The sequence below is a fragment of the Chelonoidis abingdonii genome, chromosome 26 (assembly GCF_003597395.2).
Source record: "Chelonoidis abingdonii isolate Lonesome George chromosome 26, CheloAbing_2.0, whole genome shotgun sequence".
In the NCBI taxonomy this organism is placed as follows: domain Eukaryota; kingdom Metazoa; phylum Chordata; order Testudines; family Testudinidae; genus Chelonoidis; species Chelonoidis abingdonii.
This window is the reverse complement of record NC_133794.1, coordinates 4,930,512-4,949,977: the sequence shown is the minus strand read 5'-3', so window position 1 is coordinate 4,949,977 and position 19,466 is coordinate 4,930,512. Positions and strand designations below refer to the sequence as shown.

The following is a 19,466-nucleotide window of genomic DNA, read 5'->3' as shown; positions in this document are numbered from 1 at the left end:
CCAGAGTCGTTGCCATGCCAGGAGGGGGCGCCCCGCGCAGGTCAGTGATGGAGGCCTCAGAAACCAGCTCCTCCGCCAATCCTCAGCCCAGCTTTCCAGCGCCTGCATCCTGCCCCTTGCAGGAGCAAACCCCCTTTCCCAGCTCTGGCTCGGGCAGCCCTGGAGCTCAGTGATCGGCCAGGCTGGAGCAGCCTGGCCCCGAGTCTCAGAGGTATTTCAGTGTCCCTGGGGATCTGGGCCTCAGATGCCACAGTGATGGGCATCAGTAGAACAGCCCCCAAAGCTGGGTTTGTCTCTGCCCTCCCCCACCCCCCCCTTTTAAACCGCTCTTGTTTGGAATGAGTGTGCGAGGGCTGGGCACACGGGCTAGCCTTGAGCTGTCCAGCAGGGGTCAGTACTGAGTGATTCACAATTAAAGTCACTTTCAATGGGAAATCGCTGCTTGTGACTGTGTGGGGGAGACCAGACAGCAAGTGTGAAAAATCAGGATGGGGGTGGGGGGTAATAGGACCCAACAGTCGGGACATCTGGTCACCCTACCCGGTGATGGTCTGCTGGGTTCTGTGCCCACCTCTGCCATTTTACTGCTAGGTGACGTTAGGCAAGTCCCGTCCCCTCTCTGGCCTCAGTTTCGCCTCCCACCCTCTTTGTCTCAGTGAGCATTGCCAGGCAGGGACTGTCTCTCACTGTGTGTCTGTGCAGTGCCCAGCACAGTGAGATCCCTGATCTCAGTCAGGGTCTGGGCAGCACCCAGCCTGAGAGAGACTCTGATCTCGGTCGGGGTCTGTGCCCTGATCTAATAACAGGCATCAAGCATGGGGATTATCCCCATTTCAGAGAGAGGAAGGTTGACCTAGGGAATCCCTGCTCCCACCTTTAAGGTCGCCTCCCTCAGCAATACACCTTCCCTCCCAGTGCTGAGAATAGGACTCCTGGGTTCTGGTCCCAGCTCTGGGAGACAAGTGAGGTCAAGTGCATTGCAGTGGTGGACTGGGAGTCAGGACCCTGCCTCCTGTTCTCAGCTCTCTAGTAAGTTGGAGCAGGATGGTGGGAGGCTGGACCTCTGGGTTCTAGCCCCAGCCATGGCAGGAGAGTGTGGTGTAGTGGTTAGAGGCTGTGGGGGGCTGGGAGTCAGCGACTCCAGATTTGCACCCCAGAGCATCCTTGGCCCTCAATGCTGTTACTCTGGCTTTGCAGCACTAGTTCCACATCTGGGCTTGTCTTCTCGTGTGGGGCTGCCCTGATTTCAGCCTTCAGAGTGCAGATGGGGGCAGCAGCTTCAAGCCCCAGTGCTGCAGTCTGGGCTGTGACAGCGGGAGACCAGAATCCTGCCCAGCCCCGGGGCCTCTGTCTCTGCCAGCACAGACTGTTCCATCACTCAGGGCCCTGCTGCTGCCCTCACCCTAATGAAACCTTCCCCCAGGGCCAAATCTCCCCCTGAACAAGCTGCCAGCTCTGAGCACAGGCTGCTGGGCAGACACCACGGGGTGATGCTCAGCGTCTCGCCTAAGCCTGGATTGTCCGTTTTAAACGCTTACGGAGCTGCTGGAGTGGATGGGGCCAGATCTCCAGCTGGTGTAGCTAAAGGTAGCGCCATTGGCCGTGTGGGGTTGTTTGACACCCGCTGAGGCTCTGGCCCCGGCTCCTGAATGAAGTCAGTGGGAGTTCACTGCTGGGAGCTTCCCAGGGGCTGAGCAGGGGGTTGTGAATGGGTCCAGGTTTCCCCACAGGTTGGAATTCAGCATATCCCAGTGAGGCTGCGGCGGTTAAAGTCAAGTGAATTGAGATCTGTTGCAGGGGGCAGGTCTTTTTCATCTGGGGGAGGAATATCTCCCTCTTCTCTCTGCCCAATAGGCTGGGCATGAAATTAAAATCCCCCCCCCCCACCTTGGTTTGATGTCTGCCAAGTGTTGGCCTCATGCTTAAGGTCCTTAGTAGGGACTCAGGACACTTGGATTCAATTCCTGACTTATGGCCTCACTCCATGACCTTAGACAAGTGACTTCATTGCTGTGTGTCTCGGTTTCCCTTGTTTAGACTGTGAGCTTTTTCGGATAGGGCTTATTTCATTGTGTCGGGGCAGCGCCCCGCCCTGTGAATGCACATCATTGCAGCTGAGGATTGTTACCAGTCAGCTGTAGCAGTGAGACAGGAACTCAGCTCCTGGCGCTGAAGGGGAATCGCTGTGAGCGATGCAGGGCCTATGACACATGGCTAAGCCAAACCAGCAGAGAGCAGTGGCATTACCTGTGTTCGCCAGCTTGTTACAATATTAAGGGGTTCACCTCATTGTCCCACATGGAGGGTGGTCTCTTAAGGGCCACAGTCCTGTATAGTCCAAGCAATTGCTCAGTTCAGGTCCCCTCCGATGCAGGTCCCAACCCCTCCCTTCATCTCTCAGGAGCACCCAGGGCCTTTCCTACCCCTGCCAACTGAGCGCAACTCCCACCCACCCCCCATCAGGGAGGGCTGCAGGGCCAATTCCCCCCCCCCGACTCCCACACGCCCTCCTCTGCGCTGCCTGCTCACCCCGTTGAGTCAAAGTGACTGAGGCAGGCGCAGGGCTGAAGTGTCTGGTGTGCACAGGGTGCCAGGGACACATGCTGAATACAGAGACCTGCCCGGCTGTGCAGCTCCCAGTGCTCCGAGGGCACGGTGGGTGTTGCTGGAGGAATGCTGGGTGCAGCAGCTCTGAGCCGGGCCCTGGGCTGGGGAAGCAGAGCCGGGCCCTGGGCTGGGGAAGCAGAGCCCGTCCCACCCTTGTGCGCTGCCAGGGAAGGTTGCAACATCTCACGTATTTTGCAACTCGCCCGAAAGGAAGGATGTTCTTGCGGTTTTGGCGTAGCAGCCAGAAGGCCTGGAGCCCAGCACCTCACTCTGCCACTCTGAGTCTGGGCAAGCTGCAGCCGTGCTCTCAGGGCCTCAGGCAGCAGGCCTGGGTTCCAGGGGCAAGTCTGGGGAATTGGGCAGCAGGAGGCCTGGGTTCCCAACCCAGCTCTGGGGGGACAGTAGGAGCTAGTGGTTAAAGAAGGGGAGTGGGCAGCAGGACTCCTGGGTCCTAAGCTTGTGTCCATGACTGCCATGCTGTGTGACCTTAGCCCAGGCACTCTGTGCCTCAGTTTCCCCATCTGTAAAATGGGACTCAGGCTCCCTCCCTCCCAGGCAGTTGACGTTAAGTGTTGTAATAAGGCAGCTCCTGCGCTGTGGCAGGACAAATTTCCCTTGGTCCACTCTAAAGGGAACCCAGTCTCTCTTGCTGGCCAATTCAGTGGTCAGGAGAGCCCAGCTGGTCCAACCATAATTTCCTAGTCCACCCTGCAGGGACGTCACCTCCAGGTCACTTACCCCTGAGCCCCTCAGCACTCGGGTTCCAGGTTCTCGCTCACCCCACTGGCTGACTCTTCCACCCACAATGCAGCCCCCCAACAGCCGCCCAGCCCTGGCTCTCCAGCTCTGCAGACTGGCTGCTGCGGTGCTCCTAGCCGGGCGCCCAGCTCCTGTAGTGAGCTTGGTGCTTTCTGCAGCTTCTGAATGCCAGGCAGGAGGCAGCGGGTCACAGGTGCGCCTGACCCTGCCCAGACCCGTTGGGGTCCCGCCAGGAAAGCCGCTGCTTTGCTTGTGGCAATGAGAGCCAAGGTTAAAAACATGTATATAGGTAAAAAAATACAGACAACTGCATGTGGTGGAGCTCCGGGCTACAGCAGGACCAGAGTATGGGGAGAGGGCTGGCTTAGGGAGGTGGGAAACTAAGGTGGCCCTGATACCAGGGTGATGGGCTGCTGGTGATTAGATGGGCAGGGTCTAGGGTCTGTCACAGACTCTGGGAGGAGGGTGGTGTCTAGTGGTTGGAGCAAGGGGTCTAGGAGTCAGGACTCCTGGGTTCTATCCCCAGCTCCAGGAGAGGAGTAGTGTGTGTAGTGGTTAGAGCAGAGGGGGTTGGGAGTCCGGAGAGGCACTCGGTCTCCATGGGCCATTCAGTCTTTGGCCTGTCCGCTAAGGCAGCCTGCTGGGGAGGTTGTCTAGGAGGGACCCATTATATAAGCAAACAGTCCACCAGACAGGGACAATTCGCTCACTGCAGAGCCAGCACCACTTACAGGGGAAGGTCTCCCCATCCCATTCCCTGCCCCAACCTGAGCTTGGAGCCGGCGCCCCCTACAGGGGAAAGACCCCATGTCCCAGTCTTTGGCCCTTCCAGCCAGGTGGGCCCAGCTGGGTCTCCCTCAGCGCCTGGGGCAGTGCTGGGTGGGGCTGGTGGTTCTTGCCCAGCCGCATCGCTCAGGTCAGTCCCAGCACCTCCTCCAGGGTGGGCATGAAATGTTTCTCATAGTCAGAGATGACCGGGGCTTGCTGTCCCCACGCCTCCTCCAGGGGGGTGCTGCTTGGCCCCAGCTCCTCTGTCCTGGGCTTGCTCCCGGTCCAGTCATTACTGTGGGGCAGGGCAGGCACAGGAGACTCCAGCTGTGGCAGAGCTGAGTAGCCTTGGTTCACGTGGTCTGCTGGCTCTGCAATATCGAGCTCGGTGATGGAGGGCTCCTCCGCGTCCGGGTCCTGCGCCAAAGGCCCCCTGAAGCTGTGGGGATCCTGGAGGAAACAGAGCATGAGAGCAGCCATCTCACTCCCTAGTGTCAAGGCTGGGCATGGAACCCAGGAGTCCTGACTCCCTGCCCCCCCCCCATTCTAACCACTAGCCCCCACTGCCCTCTCAGAGCTGGGGAGAGAGCCCAGGAGTCCTGGCTCCCAGCCCCTGCTGCTCTAGCCACTAGCCCCCACTGCCCTCCTAGAGCTGTGGATAGAACCCAGGAGTCCTGGCTCCCAGCCCCCCCTGTTCTAACCACTAGACCGCTCTGCTCTCCCAGAACTGTGGATAGAACCCAGGAGTCCTGGCTCTCTGCCCCCCTGCTCTAACCACTAGACCCCATTCCCCAACCCCTGATTGTCCAGGTCTGGCTCGTCCGAACTGCCTCCTTGGCCCCGTTGCATACGACGAGGGTGTGTCATGCATCCTAGCCCGGGCCACCCCATCTCACCCTGTCCATCTCGTAGAGTTCAATCCTGCTGTGGGTGGCATCTGGGACATTCTCCCAGCACCAGCTGGGCAGCACCTTCTGGCACAGGTCCAGCAGCCTGTGGGCGCAAGAGAGAGGAAGGTTTTTTAACACCAGGGTGAAAGCTGGGGTGGAGGGGGGGCAGCAATGGGGTACGGAGACTGCCTGACTGAGTGGGGCCAGCCCCTGCGAGGTGTTACGCAAATCATGGCACGCCTTGATTTGAACACTTGATAAACATGCAACGTCTCATTGCACGGAGTGCGTCATTTGCATAAATTAGATCAATACGTTACCTCATTTGCGTAAATTAGCCCCACCAGAGATGCCTTCCCCTGTCACTCTCCCAGGCACCCCATTTAAATGTATTCCCCCAGCTGTCTCTCCCACTCACTAGCTTCCTCACCCGGCCCAGACTGGGAGCTGGAGGAACAGCCCTGTTGCATGAAACGAGTTTGGCGGATCTCAGCCCACAGTTCTGTGGCTCTGGCTTGTTCGATCCCAGGGGCTCAGATACTACAGAAGAGAGGGGGTTAAGGACCCCAGCCCCCCCTTGGTGCTGGGCATGTGTCCATTCACTGCTGGGAGGCAGGGGGGGTTGTGGGCAGTTGGGATTGAACCCAGAGCCACGGGATCTAGAAGCTGGAGGGCGTCTATAGCCAAGCCAGCTCTGGTAGCTAATGCTAGAGCAGGATTAGTCACCTTGCTCTGGCGTTTTCGGCTCTCTGGCAATTCCAACCCCCCCGCAAAAAAAAAAATTGATTTTGGGTGGAACCAAATCTGAGGTTTTTTCAACAGTTGCAGCTAATGGCAAAGGCCAGACCCCCCCCCATTCTGGGTGGGAAAGCATCTTTCGGGGTGAATTGAACCCTTGCAATTGCCTTTCGTGCTCCCAGGAACGTTCCTGCATTTGCCAAAACCGACGCGGAAGGACGTTTCCAAACCCAAAGCTGCTCAGAGCCGGGAAAAAATGGAAATATTTTAACACTTAATTTGGGTAGGTTTTTTTGCATGTATGATGCTCAGCTTGGCAACCAGATCTAGATTTGCCCAACGTGCTGGCGCCGCTGGCTCTGCATTTTTCACCAGTTGCCTGGCTCTGGCTGCGTGCTCCAGCCACCACTGAGCAGGACAGAGCACGGCACGACGTGGGCTCCCTCCGACTTAAAAGCACCGTCCATGATGACCTAGCACCCTGCGTGGGGGCCCGCTCCCCTCCCCCACCAACTGCCTGGCATTCTTACTGCACATGCAGGACAGCTCCCAGGACGCAGGCGAGGAAAAGGAGGAATCCCACTGCCAGGAGGGAAGCCAGGACAGTCTCCCAGCGGGAATCTGCAGGGAGAGGGAGCAGGGTTGGGAGAAAGCCTGAGTGACTCTGTCCCTCAATTCTTACCTGCCCCCCAGCTCAGGGGAGAGCCCCACGCAGCCCAGAGAGGGCAGGGTCCACCCAGCCCTAACACGGCACCGCTCTGCAACAGGATCTGAGCCACGCAGACCTCTGCCCTCCCCCAGCCACGTTACAGGGGCATAGGGTGAGAGGATGACCCAGCAGGAAAGGACAAGGCTAGGGTAACCTCCTGGATCCTTTCCTCTGACAATCCCAAAAGGCAGCCATCTCTGGGGCGGAACATGACACACACACAGCTGTGTGGCTGGCACACAGCACCAGTGCATGGGGATTGCTTTGCCAGCACTGAGATGCAGCCACCTCTGGGGTGGAACATGACACACACAACAGCTGTGTGGCTGGCACACAGCACCAGTGCATGGGAATTGCTCTGCCAGCACTGAGATGCAGCCACCTCTGGGGTGGGGCACGGCAGCTGTTCACACAGTTATCCCTAACCCGGCGCTAAGATACTCCTGCCTCTGGGGTGAGGCGCGGCAGGTGACAAAGAGCCACACAGCTTGCTGCACACTTGAGGTGAAGGAGAATCCTGCATCTGGTTGCAACTGCACGGGAGGCTGAACTGAAACCACCCGAGGTGGAGTTTGGCTGGGACACCGCAGCTGATCCCCTGAGTGCTGCTGACAGCCGGGCCAGCGTGGAGTGTGTGGGGAAAGCACCCCGCTCCCTGCAAAGGGGCTCCCATCCCAGCACTGACCCGCCGGACCCTGCTTAGCCCCCACCTGGCGTGTGGAAGAGGTGGATGGAGCTGGCGTTTCCTTCCCCAGCCGAGGTGGAGCCCGTCATCCAGAGCTGGTAGGAGGTGCCGGGTTCCAGACCCGAGAGGTTGTAGCTTGTCTCTGTAGCACCAACTGCACAGGGACGAGAGATGTGTGAGCTGGGAGGCCTGAGGTCTCCGTGTTCCCATTGCCCCCAGGCCCACCTCTCCCAGGTCAGACAGCAGGGGAAGGGACAGCTGCCCATCCTATCTGAGGCAAATGCTCCTTCTCCACTCCCCAGACTTGGCTCTGCTCCTGTCTTCACTAGCACCCCCTCTAGTGGCCAGCTTACATAGAGGATAAAAGTCTCACTACTGCTGCTGGCAGAGGGAGCGACTCCTTTAGCTCGGAAACCCCCAGGTCCAACTCCAGCTGCTGCCGCCCCTGAGATATCAGCTCAGCTCCCACCAGGCCCACGCTGCTGGGGGGGGTTGCCTGTTCCCACAGCACCCCAGATCCATGGGGAGGGACCCCAGCCCCACAGGGTGGCACTTACTGGGCTGGTAGATCTGAGTGCTCCCTGTGGGCATGGCGAGGTAGAGGGTGTAGTGAGTGATGTGCCCGTTGCGCTGCGCCAGGGGGATTGCCTCCCAGGAGATGACAGATGCCTCCTTGGAGACACTATGATCCTGCAGGCCCCGGGGCCCTGCCAATGGCACTTGGGAGAAAGGAGAGGGGATGGGCTGTGAGGGACAGCCAGCACTATCCATCCCCCCTTCCTTAGCTGCCAGCGTGGTGCCAATCAAGGTGGGACAGGGCTACACACCTACCTCCTTCCTGGGTGTAGGCTCGGATAGGGGCCGATGCACCAAAGCCCCCGGGGTACAGCCCGTACACGCGGACCTGATATGGCACCTGGGATCTGAAGTCACCTGAGGCGGGGGAGCGAAGGGAGACAGCGTCAGTTCCCAGGGAAAGCTGCCAATCTGAGCGGTCGCTGGCTTAGAAGCACAAAGTAGAAATTCCCTGCCCTTCTCGGGCACCTCACAACTAAGCCCCACAACTCTGGGCTCCCCTCCCCATCCTCAGTGCAGCAGGGTTCCGAGGCTTATCTTACAAATGGGGAAACTGAGGCACCCAGCAATTTTTGTGCATGGGGCCAGGATAGGGCCCAGGAGTTCTGGCTCCCAGCCCTCCCTCCTTTAACCACTAGACCCTACTCCCCATTTCTAGAACTGGGAATAGAACCCAGGAGCCTTGACTCCTGTCCTATCCCTGCTTTAACCCACTAGACCCCACTGCCCACCTACAGCCAGAGATAGAACCCAGAAGTCCTGGCTCCCAGCTCCCCCTGCTCTAACCACTAGACCCCACTCCCCACCCACAGCCAGAGATAGAGCCCAGGACTCCTGACTTCCAGCCCCCCATGCTCTAACCACTAGACCCCACCCACAGTCAGAGATACAGCCCAGGACTCCTGACTCCCAACCCCCCCCCGCTCTAACCACTAGCCCTCATTCACACGTGCAAAGGGCCTGGCAGTTGCTCAGGCTCTGAGTTTTCCCAGCAGAGTGTCAGGCGTGGGGCAGGGCGAAGCAGCCCCCTGGCCCCATGCTGTGGCATGCAGAGGCCTCTGTAGCCGGGCTCCCCCCGTACCTGTCAGCAGGGCACTGTGGGTGCCAGCTGGCCTGCGCACCCAGTCCAGGGATGCCGCCTTTGAGCTGCTGCACTCCTCGGCCCACTCCACCAGGTACTCCGTGGGCTCCCCTTCCAGAGAGTCCTTGCTGGGCTCCCAGGTAACGCGGAGATCCTGCCCATGCACGGCTGCAACCTGGACCTCTGCCGGCGCAGGCAGATCTGGGGGAAACCACAGGATCCATCACTGGGCGAGGGCAGTCGTTCTCTGGGTCCCCCCTGCGCCAGGTTAGGGATGCTGCAGGAATGGGACTTGGGTCCTTTCCCTCTAAGGGACGCTGGCCCTGATTCAGCCCAGGGTGGGGGGACTGGCTGGTTTCGGGGGTGGGGATGGGGACAGGAAATGAGGCACAGAGCCTTTCCCCTCTAGGAGGCTGTGATGAAGTGGGACTGTTCTTAATGTTTCCTCTGAATACTGCGTGGGTGCCTCAGTTTCTGGCCGACCCTCTGTCTCTTGGCAGCTAATGTCCCGGGCCCTTCCCCCCTGCAAAGGAGATGCTAAAGGGGGGGAGAGCAAAGAGATCAGGTGACCTCCTGGCCCGGGAAAGAGACAAAGCCCAGAGGAGGGGCTGGAGGGGGTTTCAGTTTGGGAGCTGGCTGGGGATAAGGAGTGAGGGCGGACGGAGTTGTCTGGCTTGCTGCCCCCCAGGATGGACCCAGCTGAAGGGTCCTGTCCTCTGTACCTACAGGCTCTGTTTTAGACCCTGTTCCTGTCATCTAATAAACCTCCATTTTACTGGCTGGTTAAGAGTCATGTCTGACTGCAAAGTGGAGGTGGGGTCCTGGGGAAGTCACCAGGTCCTGCGCCTGGCCAGGCTCGCTGTGGGAAGTGCACGGAGGGGCACATGCTGAATTCTCCTAGGAGAGACCCAGGAGGTGAAGCCGTGTGAGCTTCTTGCCCTGCAGACAGTCTGCTCTGAGGGAGAGGAGGCTCCCCAAAGTCCTGCCTGGCTTTTTGGGGAGCAGTTGCAGAGCATCGCCCGGGCAGTCCATGACAGGGGCGCCGGCTCCCATCCAACCCTGCGGCAGGGGACAGTCTGGCTCAGTGGGCAGGGAATGGGCTGGCCCAGGCCCCCGTGCGGCCGTACCCTGCCGCTCCAAGCTGAGGTTGGCAGGCTGCGTCTGCCCGACATGGTTGTTTGCCGAGATCCAGACGCGGGTGGTTCTGGAGGGAAGGCTCACACTGCAGCAGGGGAACTCCAGGCTCTCGGGGCTGTCGCTGCCGTTCCAGAAGGCCAGGCTGTAGCTGCGAATGACTCCCCTGGCTGCTTTAGAATTGAGCGGCTGGTCGGGAATCCAGCAAAGGGTTAATGCAAACGGATGAGTATCCCATCCCCCACCCTCCAGATGTGGCCACCCCTTGTGCTTGCCATCGCTAGGCCCCCAAGTGCCTGGGAACAACCTGGGCCACCCCAAGCGTGACCAGAAAGCAAATGTGAAAAATCGGGACAGGCAGTTGGGGGGGTGGGTAATAGGAGCCTATATAAGAAAGAACCCCAAAAATCAGGACTGTCCCTATAAAATCAGGACATCTGGTCACCCTAGCCACCCCTGCAATGCAGCCATCTTTGGGGTGGAACATGGCCACTGCTTAGCAGCTGCATGAACACACAGCTCATCGGTTTAGGACAGGAAGTAGAGGCTCCAGGCGTGTTCGGGAGGGAAAGCCAATCAGAATTTGGCCAGGGCACTAGGGTGCATGCCCCTAGTCATGTTACAGCGGAGCTTATCCAATCGGCTGGGACCTCCGGGCACCGATGGGAAGATTCTGCTGTACTCTACCCCTTTGTTTCCTGGTTTGCAGTGAGCTAAGCACAGGGGCCTGCAGTGATGGGCCCGGGCAGGTCTCACCTTCCACAGCAGCAGCAGGCTGGGCTCTCCAGACTCAGGGGGGCTGGCCACTCGCCACACGTCCACCAGGCCCAGCGGGGCTAAGGACAACAGAGAAAAAACTGGGGTCGCTCCAGGGCAGGGGGCGTGTACAGGTTACGACAGGAGCTCTCCAGAGCTAGGAAAGCACTGGGACCCTTTCCCAAGAGGAGTGTTTCCCTGACTGCCCGGGGCAGGACAGGCCTCTGCATTTAGCATTGCCAGGAGACCTTTTCCAGGGCTGGGAACGGAACCCCACAGTCCTGACTTCCAGCCCCCAGCTCCAGCCACTGGACCCCCTCCCACCCCAGGGCTGGGAACGGAACCCCAGAGTCCTGACTTCCAGCCCCCCGCTCCAGTCACTGGAACCCCGGAGTCCTGCTGACTACACCACGTGTGACCCTCCTCCGCAGGCAGGCGTTTTCCTCTGGGGAGCTCACGGCCATCCGTACCAGCCTCAGGGGTCTGGAAGGTCTGGGACGGGCTCCAGTCGCTCCAGAAGCCCTTCCGGTCCTCGGGGATACAGCAAGCCTGCACCTCGTAGGCCGTGAAAGGCTCCAGGCTGGAGAACTCGTAGCTGTTGGGCTCAACATCCTCCTCATGAACCTGTCAGGGAGAATGGCACACAGAGAGAGGGGGCCGCAGGGCTCTGGAGCCCCATCTCTCAGGGGAGAGGGGTCCAGTGGTTAGAGTAGAGGGGCTGGGAGTCTGTCTCCAGCTCTGGGAGGGGAGCGGGATCTAATGCTCCCCTGAGCTGTTCAGCCCAGCTGATTAAGACTCAGTGGCTGACATGGTGACTTTTGGCCTGTACGCCGGCTCCACCCTAGCCAGTGAGACTCCGATGCAGCAGGAATTCTGCAGTGGCTAGGCCATCCCAATTTAAGGGGTGGATGGGCCTTAGCGTAACTAGGAATCAGCACCTGTCGCTCTACAGCTGCCCCCAGTCAGCAGAAGATGTAATAGGGCCTGCTATGTTATGAGCAGGATTTGAACCCAGGAGTCTGTAGCACCAGATTGCAGCCCTCCATTACTTGAGCTGAAGGAGGAGCTCTGTTATCTAGCAGCAGTAGTAGGCTGCTATCCCAGAGGAAGCCCTGTCTCTCAAACCCCCTCTCCCCCGGCACAGTTTGCAATCCTGCCACGCAGACTCACCCTGGTCCAGTTGCGGGTCCCAGACACCCGGTAGCGAAGTTGGCAGGCCAGATTCAGGGAGAAATGCTGGGGCCAGTGGGGGTTTGTCCAGGTCACCGTGACCACAGGGGTCACATCCACTAGGCTCAGTACAGGGGGATCCGGCTTCACTGGAACCAACACAGTGGATAAAAGGAAAGTAGGACCCAAAACCCCTGCCTTCCAGGCCTAACCACTAGACTCCACTCCTTTCCCACAAATGAGACTAGAACCCAGGAGTCTTGGTTCCCAGCCTCACCCACACCCAATCTAATCACTGCACCCAGCCTGTCAGTGAAACAGCTGGTTGAGGTCTAGAGGATTTTAAATGGAAAGCATCAAAATGAAGTCAACACAAATTCCTGATGGGGCCCAACAGCCTCCCCCCCATCTCCCAATCCTCCCACCCCCACCATTCATTCCTAGGGGCAGGGGAGGAGCTGGGCTGCTTCTGGGTTACCTATCTTGTGCAGGGTCAGAGTTAGCCTTGGTGTGACCTGGGTCCCGTCACCAGCCTCCACCCACACGGCATAGTTCTCATTGTGTGTCAGGCTGCTTCTTCCAATCACCACCCAGTTCTGTCCAGTGGGGGCCTGGGAACTCCGCGTCTGGTTGCGTTTGCTGGCAGATGAACCCAGGGAATAAACTGATGAGTCGGCACATATGCTAGGCAGACAGCCCAGGAGTCCTGGTTCCAAGACCTCCCACTCCTCTAATCTCAAGACCCCCCCATCCCTCCCAGGTCTGGGAATAGAACCCAGGAGTCCTGGCTCCCAGCTCATGCTCTGGCCACTGCACCCCCCTCCCCTCCCTGAGCTGGGGGTAAAGCTGAGGAGCTGTCCTGGGCACCCTCTCCCCAGGCAGGGGGTTATACTCACAACTTCAGGCTCTGGTAGTGGAGGGTGTAGGTGGTGTTAGCCTCAGGGCTGGTCCACGTGCAATTCATGCCCCCGCTGGGGCCCATCTGGTAACACTCCAGCCCTGTGGGTTCCTCTGGGTCACCTGCACTCAAGCACACGTCAACCTGAAGCTGTCTGGGGAGGCCAGGAGCTTGGATGCTTCCATCCAGCCTGAGTGGGACTGGCCCCAGGGATCCTGGGCAATAACCAGTAACCTGCCTCCTAGACCCTTCTCCTCCCCTGCCCAGAGCCAGGAATAGAACTCAGGAGTCCTGACTCCCAGTGTCCCCCCATCTAACCACTAGCTCCTGCTCCCCCACCACCAGAGCTGGGAACAGGACCCACAGTCCTGACTCCCAGTGCCCCCCCTGGTCTAACCACTAGCTCCCACTCCTGCCCTGGAGCTGAGAACAGAACCCAGGAGTCCTGGCTCCCAGTGCCCCTGCCCTGTCTAACCACTAGCTCCTGCTCTCCCCCAGAGCTGGGAATAGAACCCAGGAGTCCTGGCTCCCAGTGCCCCCCCATCTAACCATTAGCTCCTGCTCACGCCCCGGAGCCAAGAACAGAACCCAGGAGTCCTGAGCCTCAGTACCCCCGCCCCACCTACCACTAGCTCCCGCTCTCCCCCAAGAGCTGGGAATGGAACCCAGGAGTCCTGACTCCCAGTGCCCTGCATCTAACCACTAGCTCCTGCTCCCACTTCCTCCCCCCAGAGCTGGGAATGGAACCCAGGAGTCCTGATTCCCAGTACCCCCCCCCCCGTCTAACCACTAGCTCCTGCTCTCCCCCAGAGCCAGGAATAGAACCCAGGAGTCCTGAGCCCCAGTGTCCCCCCATCTAACCACTATCTCCCACTCCCGCCCTGGAGCCGAGAACAGAACCCAGGAGTCCTGAGCCCCAGTGCCCCCGCCCCATTTAACCACTAGCTCCCGCTGTCCCCCTAGAGCTGGGAATGGAACCCAGGAGTCCTGAGCCCCCTCTCCCGAGCACTGACTTGCAGATGGCTGGGCTGTCACTCAGTCTCTGTTAAAATGCCCCATTCCCTGCCTTAATCTAGCTCAGCTCTTCCTGCTGAGCTTGTCCCCCTCTCAGGGGGAGGGGGGCCCGGGCGGGGGCATTTCCAGAGCCTTCCTCTGTCTGTCTGCAGCAGCTGCATCTCTGGCCCGCCTGTGATAGCAGAAGCCTCTGTCATTGTCCCCCACCACATGGGTCCCACCAAGTCAGACAGTTATAAACCGCAGGGCGCCAGCAATCCGGTGTGGTGTGGCCAGGGGGAGGGAGAGGCTATCTGCCCGTGGAGGTAACCTACATCCTCTTTCACTGGCTTTCCAGCTGCGCACGCTGAGCAGAGCTGGGCCTGCTGGATGGGAAAGTCAGGAAGCAGCTGAGGCTGGGAGTGGGGGTGTCTCTCTCCCCTCTGACAGTGCTGTCTCCGGTGTGGTGCATGGGGTCCTGTGCTGCAGAGAGCAGGGGGGCTAACTCCCTTCAGTCAATGGGGGAGGGAGGTCTGTGCTGCCGGGAGCAGGGGCAGGACTGTTGCAGCCTGGTGGGTACGGGGCCTGGGACTGAGCCTCAGGCAAAGCAGGGGTCTGATCCTGACAGCACCCAGACTGGCTTTCCATCTGTGCGTGGCAAGCGACTCTTTAGGAGTCACTGCTGATTTACCCCAGTGTAGACAAAACCAGAACCAGGACTTGGGTGTCCTGGGACATTGAAATTGAGCTCTCACCTTCCTGAAACCCAAAGGTCTTCAGTGCCAGCAGCAGGAGCCACGTTCCCCTCCATCTCTTCCTCATGGCGCCAGGGCCGCATGGGGAGCACAGGGAGCTGGTCAGCAACCTGGCAGGCAAGGAGCAAGGGTGTAACCACCTTAGCGCAGCAGATCTGGCCCCCTCTGGTTTTGCCACGGGTCTCCTGAGGGCTCTCTCTGCCTTTCATTGACAGGGTCCCCATCTGTGAAAGAGGGCTGGCGATCCTGTGCTTTGAGAGCTCCTGAGTCGTAGAGCCCAAGCCCAGAAGGGACCATTGTGGTCATCTGGTCTGAGGCCAGAGAACATCCCCCATAATAACTCCTAGAGCAGAGCCTTTAGAAACACATCCAGTCCTGACTGAAAACTTGTCAGCTGTGGAGAAGCCACCACGACCCTGGGTAAGTAGTTCCAGTGATCAACCCCCCTCGCTGTTAAAGAACAACGCCTTCCTGCCAGTCTGAATCTGTCTAGCTCCAGCTTCCAGTCATTCACTCTTGTTAGACCTTGGGCTGCTAGATAGATGAGCCAAGAGCTAATCCCGGCTGGACTGCACTGGAAACAAACCAGCTTGGTGCTCATTCCCCACTTACGTTTGAGAATTGTCACGTAACCCGGTTTTCATCCATTTAATGTGTGCCATGTTAATTAGGATGAAAAGCACTAGATAAGAGCTAGCAAGTCATTACTGATTGTTATTGTTTAATTGATTAACCTAATTGCCTTCTATGAGGAAATAACTGGCTCCGTGGATGAGGGGAAAGAAGTGGACGTGTTATTCCTTGACTTTAGCAGAGCTTTTGATATGGTCTCCCACAGTATTCTTGCCAGCAAGTTAAAGAAATATGGGATGGGTGAATGGACTATGAGGTGGATAGAAAGCTGGCTAGATCGTCAGGCTCAACGGGTAGTGATCAACGGCTCCATGTCTAGCTGGCAGCCGGTTTCAAGTGGAGTGTCCCAAGAGTTGGTCCTGGGGCTGGTTTTGTTCAATATCTTCATTAATGATCTGGAGGATGGCATGGACTGCACCCTCCACAAGTCTGCAGATGACACTAAACTGGGAGGAGTGGTAGATACGCTGAAGGGTAGGGGCAGGATCCAGGGAGACCTAGACAAATTAGAGGATTGGGCCAAAAGACACCTGATGAGGTTCAACAAGGACAAGTGCAGAGTCCTGCACTTAGGACGGAAGAATCCCATGCACTGCTACAGACTAAGGACTGAGTGGCCAGGCAGCAGTTCTGCAGAAAAGGACCTGGGGGTTACAGTGGACGAGAAGCTGGATATGAGTCAGCAGTGTGCCCTTGTTGCCAAAAGGCTAACGGCATTTGGGGCTGTATAAGTAAGAGCATTGCCAGCAGATTGAGGGACGTGATCATTCCCCTTTATTCGGCATCAGTGAGGCCTCATCTGGAGTACTGTGTCCAGTTTTGGGCCCCCCACTACAAGAAGGATGTGGAAAAATTGGAGCGAGTCCAGCAGAGGGTAACAGAAATTAGGGGGCTGGAGCACATGAGTTATGTGGAGAGGCTGAGGGAACTGGCCTTGTTTAGTCTGCAGAAGAGAAGAACAAGGAGGGATTTGATAGCTGCTTTCAACTACCTGAAGGGAGGTTCCAAAGAGGATGGAGCTTGGCTGTTCTCAGTGGGGGCAGATGACAGAACAAGGAGCAATGGTCTCAAGTTGCAGTGGGGCAGGTCTAGGTTGGATATTAGGAAAAACTATTCCACTAGGAGGGTGGTGAAGCACTGGAATGGATTCCCTAGGGAGATGGTGGAATCTCCTTCCTTAGAGGTTTTTAAGGTCAGGCTTGACAAAGCCCTGGCTGGGATGATTTAGTTGGGGTTGGTCCTGCTTTGAGCAGGGGGTGGGACTAGATCCCTCCTGAGGCCCCTTGCAACCCTGATATTCTATGATTCTATGAATTGCAGGGTTTAACCCACATAGTTTTGCTCCTAACTGCTCCTTGGGCATTTGAGTTAAATAGGCACTAATGAAATAAACAAATCAGTATCAGGAGTAGCCCTGTTAATCTGTATCCACAAAAACAACAAGAAGTCCGGTGGCACCTTAAAGTTAGTCTTTAAGGTACCACCAGACTCCTTGTTGTTTTAAAACAAATCAGTGTTTTTTCCTCTTGGTTCATCAGCATCTCTGGGAGCACAGGCTCCCTGGTCATCCATAGAGTCTTATCATGGGGAAGGAAATACTGGAGGAGACAAAAGTTCCTAAAACTGCCACCAACAACCAAAGGAAATGAATAAAAATTAAGGCCACAAACTAAACCCCAGGCAGAGATTTCACCCCACAGAAAGGGGAAGGGCTGGAGGCACCATGAAACCCGCTCGGGCCATGCTATTGCCATGAGTTTAATATGGGAGGTGCCCAGAGTCCACAGTGATGGGTGGCAGGCTAAAGCTCTAACACAGAGGTGAGCTCTAAATGTTGAAAGCAAAAAAAAAAGTAAATAAAAGCGCAGAACAAAACATAAAAACCCAGCAAGAAATGGGGGAATCTGACGGGAAACCAGTGACGTGGTGATGAAATGGCACTCCAGCTGGCACTTCTTCATGGCCTCAGTTCGCTCGCATGCACAGACAGAACATAGGAGAGGCTGGACTGGATCAGCACCAGGTCCATCTATCTTGAGCCCACCCCAACAGTGCCTGGCACCTGCTGTTCCAGAACCCCACGGGGGGGCGGGGATCACTGGCCCATCGGAAAGGTCCTTCCTGACCCCTAATAGGCTAACAGCCCCAAAGCTGGAAGGTTGTAACTTTCTTGGGCTCCCCTAGGGCCAGGATTTCCCCCTGGGATGTTCTCCTTACCCGTAGAAATGTCTCAGCCGGTGGCTTGGAATCCTGCTCAGTGTTTGGAGCAGTCCGGTTTTGGAGCAAAAACTAACCTTGACTTCAGTTGTCATGGTCTTTCTTACCCTGATTTCCAGCCTCACCCCCCCAGATCTAACCACTAGATCCCACTCCCCTCCTTGAGCCAGGAGTAAAATGCAGAAGTTCTGCACCTCAAACCACTAATGCCAGCTCCCCTCCCAGATCTGGGAATAGGACCAGACACCTGACTTCCAGCCCTCCCTGCTTGCTCTAACCACCAGATCCCACTGCCCCCTGGATCCAGGGATAGAACCCAGTAATTCTGACACACAGGCTGCTGCACCTCTAACTCCAGCTCCCCTCCCAGAGCTGGGCATGGAAACCAGGAGACCTGACTTACAGCCCTGCACGCCCCCCCCTCTAACCACTGGTCCTAACAGTCCCTCCCAGAGCTAGACATGGAAACCAGGAATCCTGATTCTGAGCACTCCCACCCCCAACCACTAGACACCACTTCCTTCTCATGCCAGGGATAAAGCCCCTAGCATCTTGGCTTCCAGCCACCATTCCTCGAACCATGAGCCCAAACTCCTCTCCCGGAGCTGGGAATTTAATCCAGGAGTTCTGATTCTTGGACTCAGTAGAGCTTGTGTCAAGCAGCCCTTTGTGCTTCTTCTCCCCTGCTGACCTCCTTTCCACACACTCCATAGCACGAACCAAACAAATGGAAACCCAGGGAGATCTTTCACGGACCACCCTTTGAGACTCCCCTTCCATTGCAGCCCTCCCTGCCCAGAGGGGTGGGGGGAGGAAATGCAGAGCCCCCCCCCATACACATCTGGATCTGGGAACAGCTGGGCCCCATCACCTTAACCCAATACCCCCCCTCCATCCCCATCCTTACCCCTCACCCAGCATTGTCCCTTAATCCCCTCCACAAGGTACTCTGCAACCCCAGTCACGTACTTGCTTCAAAGCTGGAGTCTGCAGCCAAGTTTCAGTGGTAAAAGGAGAAAGGAACAGAGAAACAGATGGGAAAGGAAACGGTGGCAAAATCAGACCACATGCCAGGGGCTCACACGGTCCCTGCTGCCTGTCTCTGGGGCCCGGTGGCCTCCCAGCCCTCGCCATCCATTGGGGAGCGGGAATGTGGACAAAGCAGCCAGCGGCGAGTGAACAGGAAAGAGCCTGTGCTGAAGCAGGAAGCGCTCGGCTGTACACTCGCTGAGCAAGCTGTACAGGACATGCGTGCGGACACACACACACACACACACACAGCCCTGAAACCAGCTGCCGAGACACCGGAACAAGCCCCCAGTCACAGTTTCCGAAAGTTTGCAGCATCGCGTGGGTGGCTCTTCGGGGCGCACATCCCCCAGAGGTAGCACGGGAAGGCGGGTGGCTGGTTCGTTTAGCGTCTTTGCTAGACAAGGGGCGCAGGCCAGGAGGAGAGGCCAGTGACCGCACACCGCGCAGCAGAGCCGAGGATCCCCCACATGCCGATTGGAGCTAAGACGAGAACCCAGAAATCCTGACTTCCGGTCACCCCAGGGGTGTCGTCGAGAGTAAATGAGAGTAAAGGCAGAGCTGACTCACTATGGATCTGGAGCACAGGGAGTTTAGTTTACCAACTTCTTTTTTTTTTACCACTAGACCATCCAGTCAGCCCTGCTCTAACCACTAGACATCACTCCCCTCCCAACAATAGGCATAAAACCCAGGAATCCTGTTTTTCAGTTCCCTGCTGCTGCTCTAACCACTAGTTCACATTCCCGTCTCACAGCCAGGAACAGAGTCCACGAGTCCCACTTCCCGTCCCCTCTTAATCCAACCACTACAGCACACTCCTCTCCCAGTGCCGGAGACAAAACCAGATGTCTGGACGCACGAGTCCCCTGCTCTAAGCACTAGCTCAGGGGTGGCCAACCTGTGGCTCCGGAGCCACATGCGGCTCTTCAGAAGTTAATATGCGGCTCCTTGTACAGGCACCCGACTCCGGGGCTGGAGCTACAGGCGCCAACTTTCCAATGGGCCTAAGGGGTGCTCACTGCTCAACCCCTGGCTCTGCCACAGGCCCTGCCCCAACTCCACTCC

The 19,466-nt window shown here is 57.7% G+C and overlaps 1 protein-coding gene across 2 annotated transcripts; it reads right to left on the bottom strand.

Annotated features, from left to right (window-relative positions):
* Positions 1-3,632: 3,632 nt before the first annotated feature.
* IL27RA (interleukin 27 receptor subunit alpha) lies at positions 3,633-18,692 on the bottom strand. 2 transcript variants are annotated; one of them, XM_032780360.2, is made up of 15 exons: positions 18,339-18,692; positions 14,520-14,629; positions 12,770-12,893; positions 12,352-12,512; positions 11,874-12,022; positions 11,174-11,327; positions 10,704-10,783; positions 9,941-10,136; positions 8,814-9,014; positions 7,988-8,089; positions 7,714-7,875; positions 7,182-7,310; positions 6,293-6,383; positions 5,031-5,127; positions 3,633-4,584 (listed from the first exon to the last, which is right to left on the bottom strand). In XM_032780360.2, exons 2-15 carry the CDS (start codon positions 14,584-14,586, stop codon positions 4,279-4,281), a joined length of 2,019 nt encoding a protein of 672 aa, XP_032636251.1. In that variant the 5' UTR covers positions 14,587-14,629; positions 18,339-18,692; the 3' UTR covers positions 3,633-4,278. The 2 variants fall into 2 exon arrangements, with proteins under 2 accessions (XP_032636251.1, XP_032636253.1); XM_032780362.2 differs by lacking the exon at positions 6,293-6,383 and having other exon boundaries at positions 18,339-18,606.
* Between the last annotated feature and the right edge of the window lie 774 nt (positions 18,693-19,466).

Coding starts and splice junctions, on each gene's coding strand:
- IL27RA (XM_032780360.2), bottom strand. CDS start 14,586: ATGAGGAAGAGATGGAGGGGAACGTGGCTCCTGCTGCTGGCACTGAAG. Junction 11,328..11,873: donor GGACCCGCAACTGGACCAGG/GTGAGTCTGCGT, acceptor TCTCCCTGACAG/GTTCATGAGGAGGATGTTGA. Junction 5,128..6,292: donor GGAGCTGTCCTGCATGTGCA/GTAAGAATGCCA, acceptor TTGCGCCCACAG/GCTGCTGGACCTGTGCCAGA.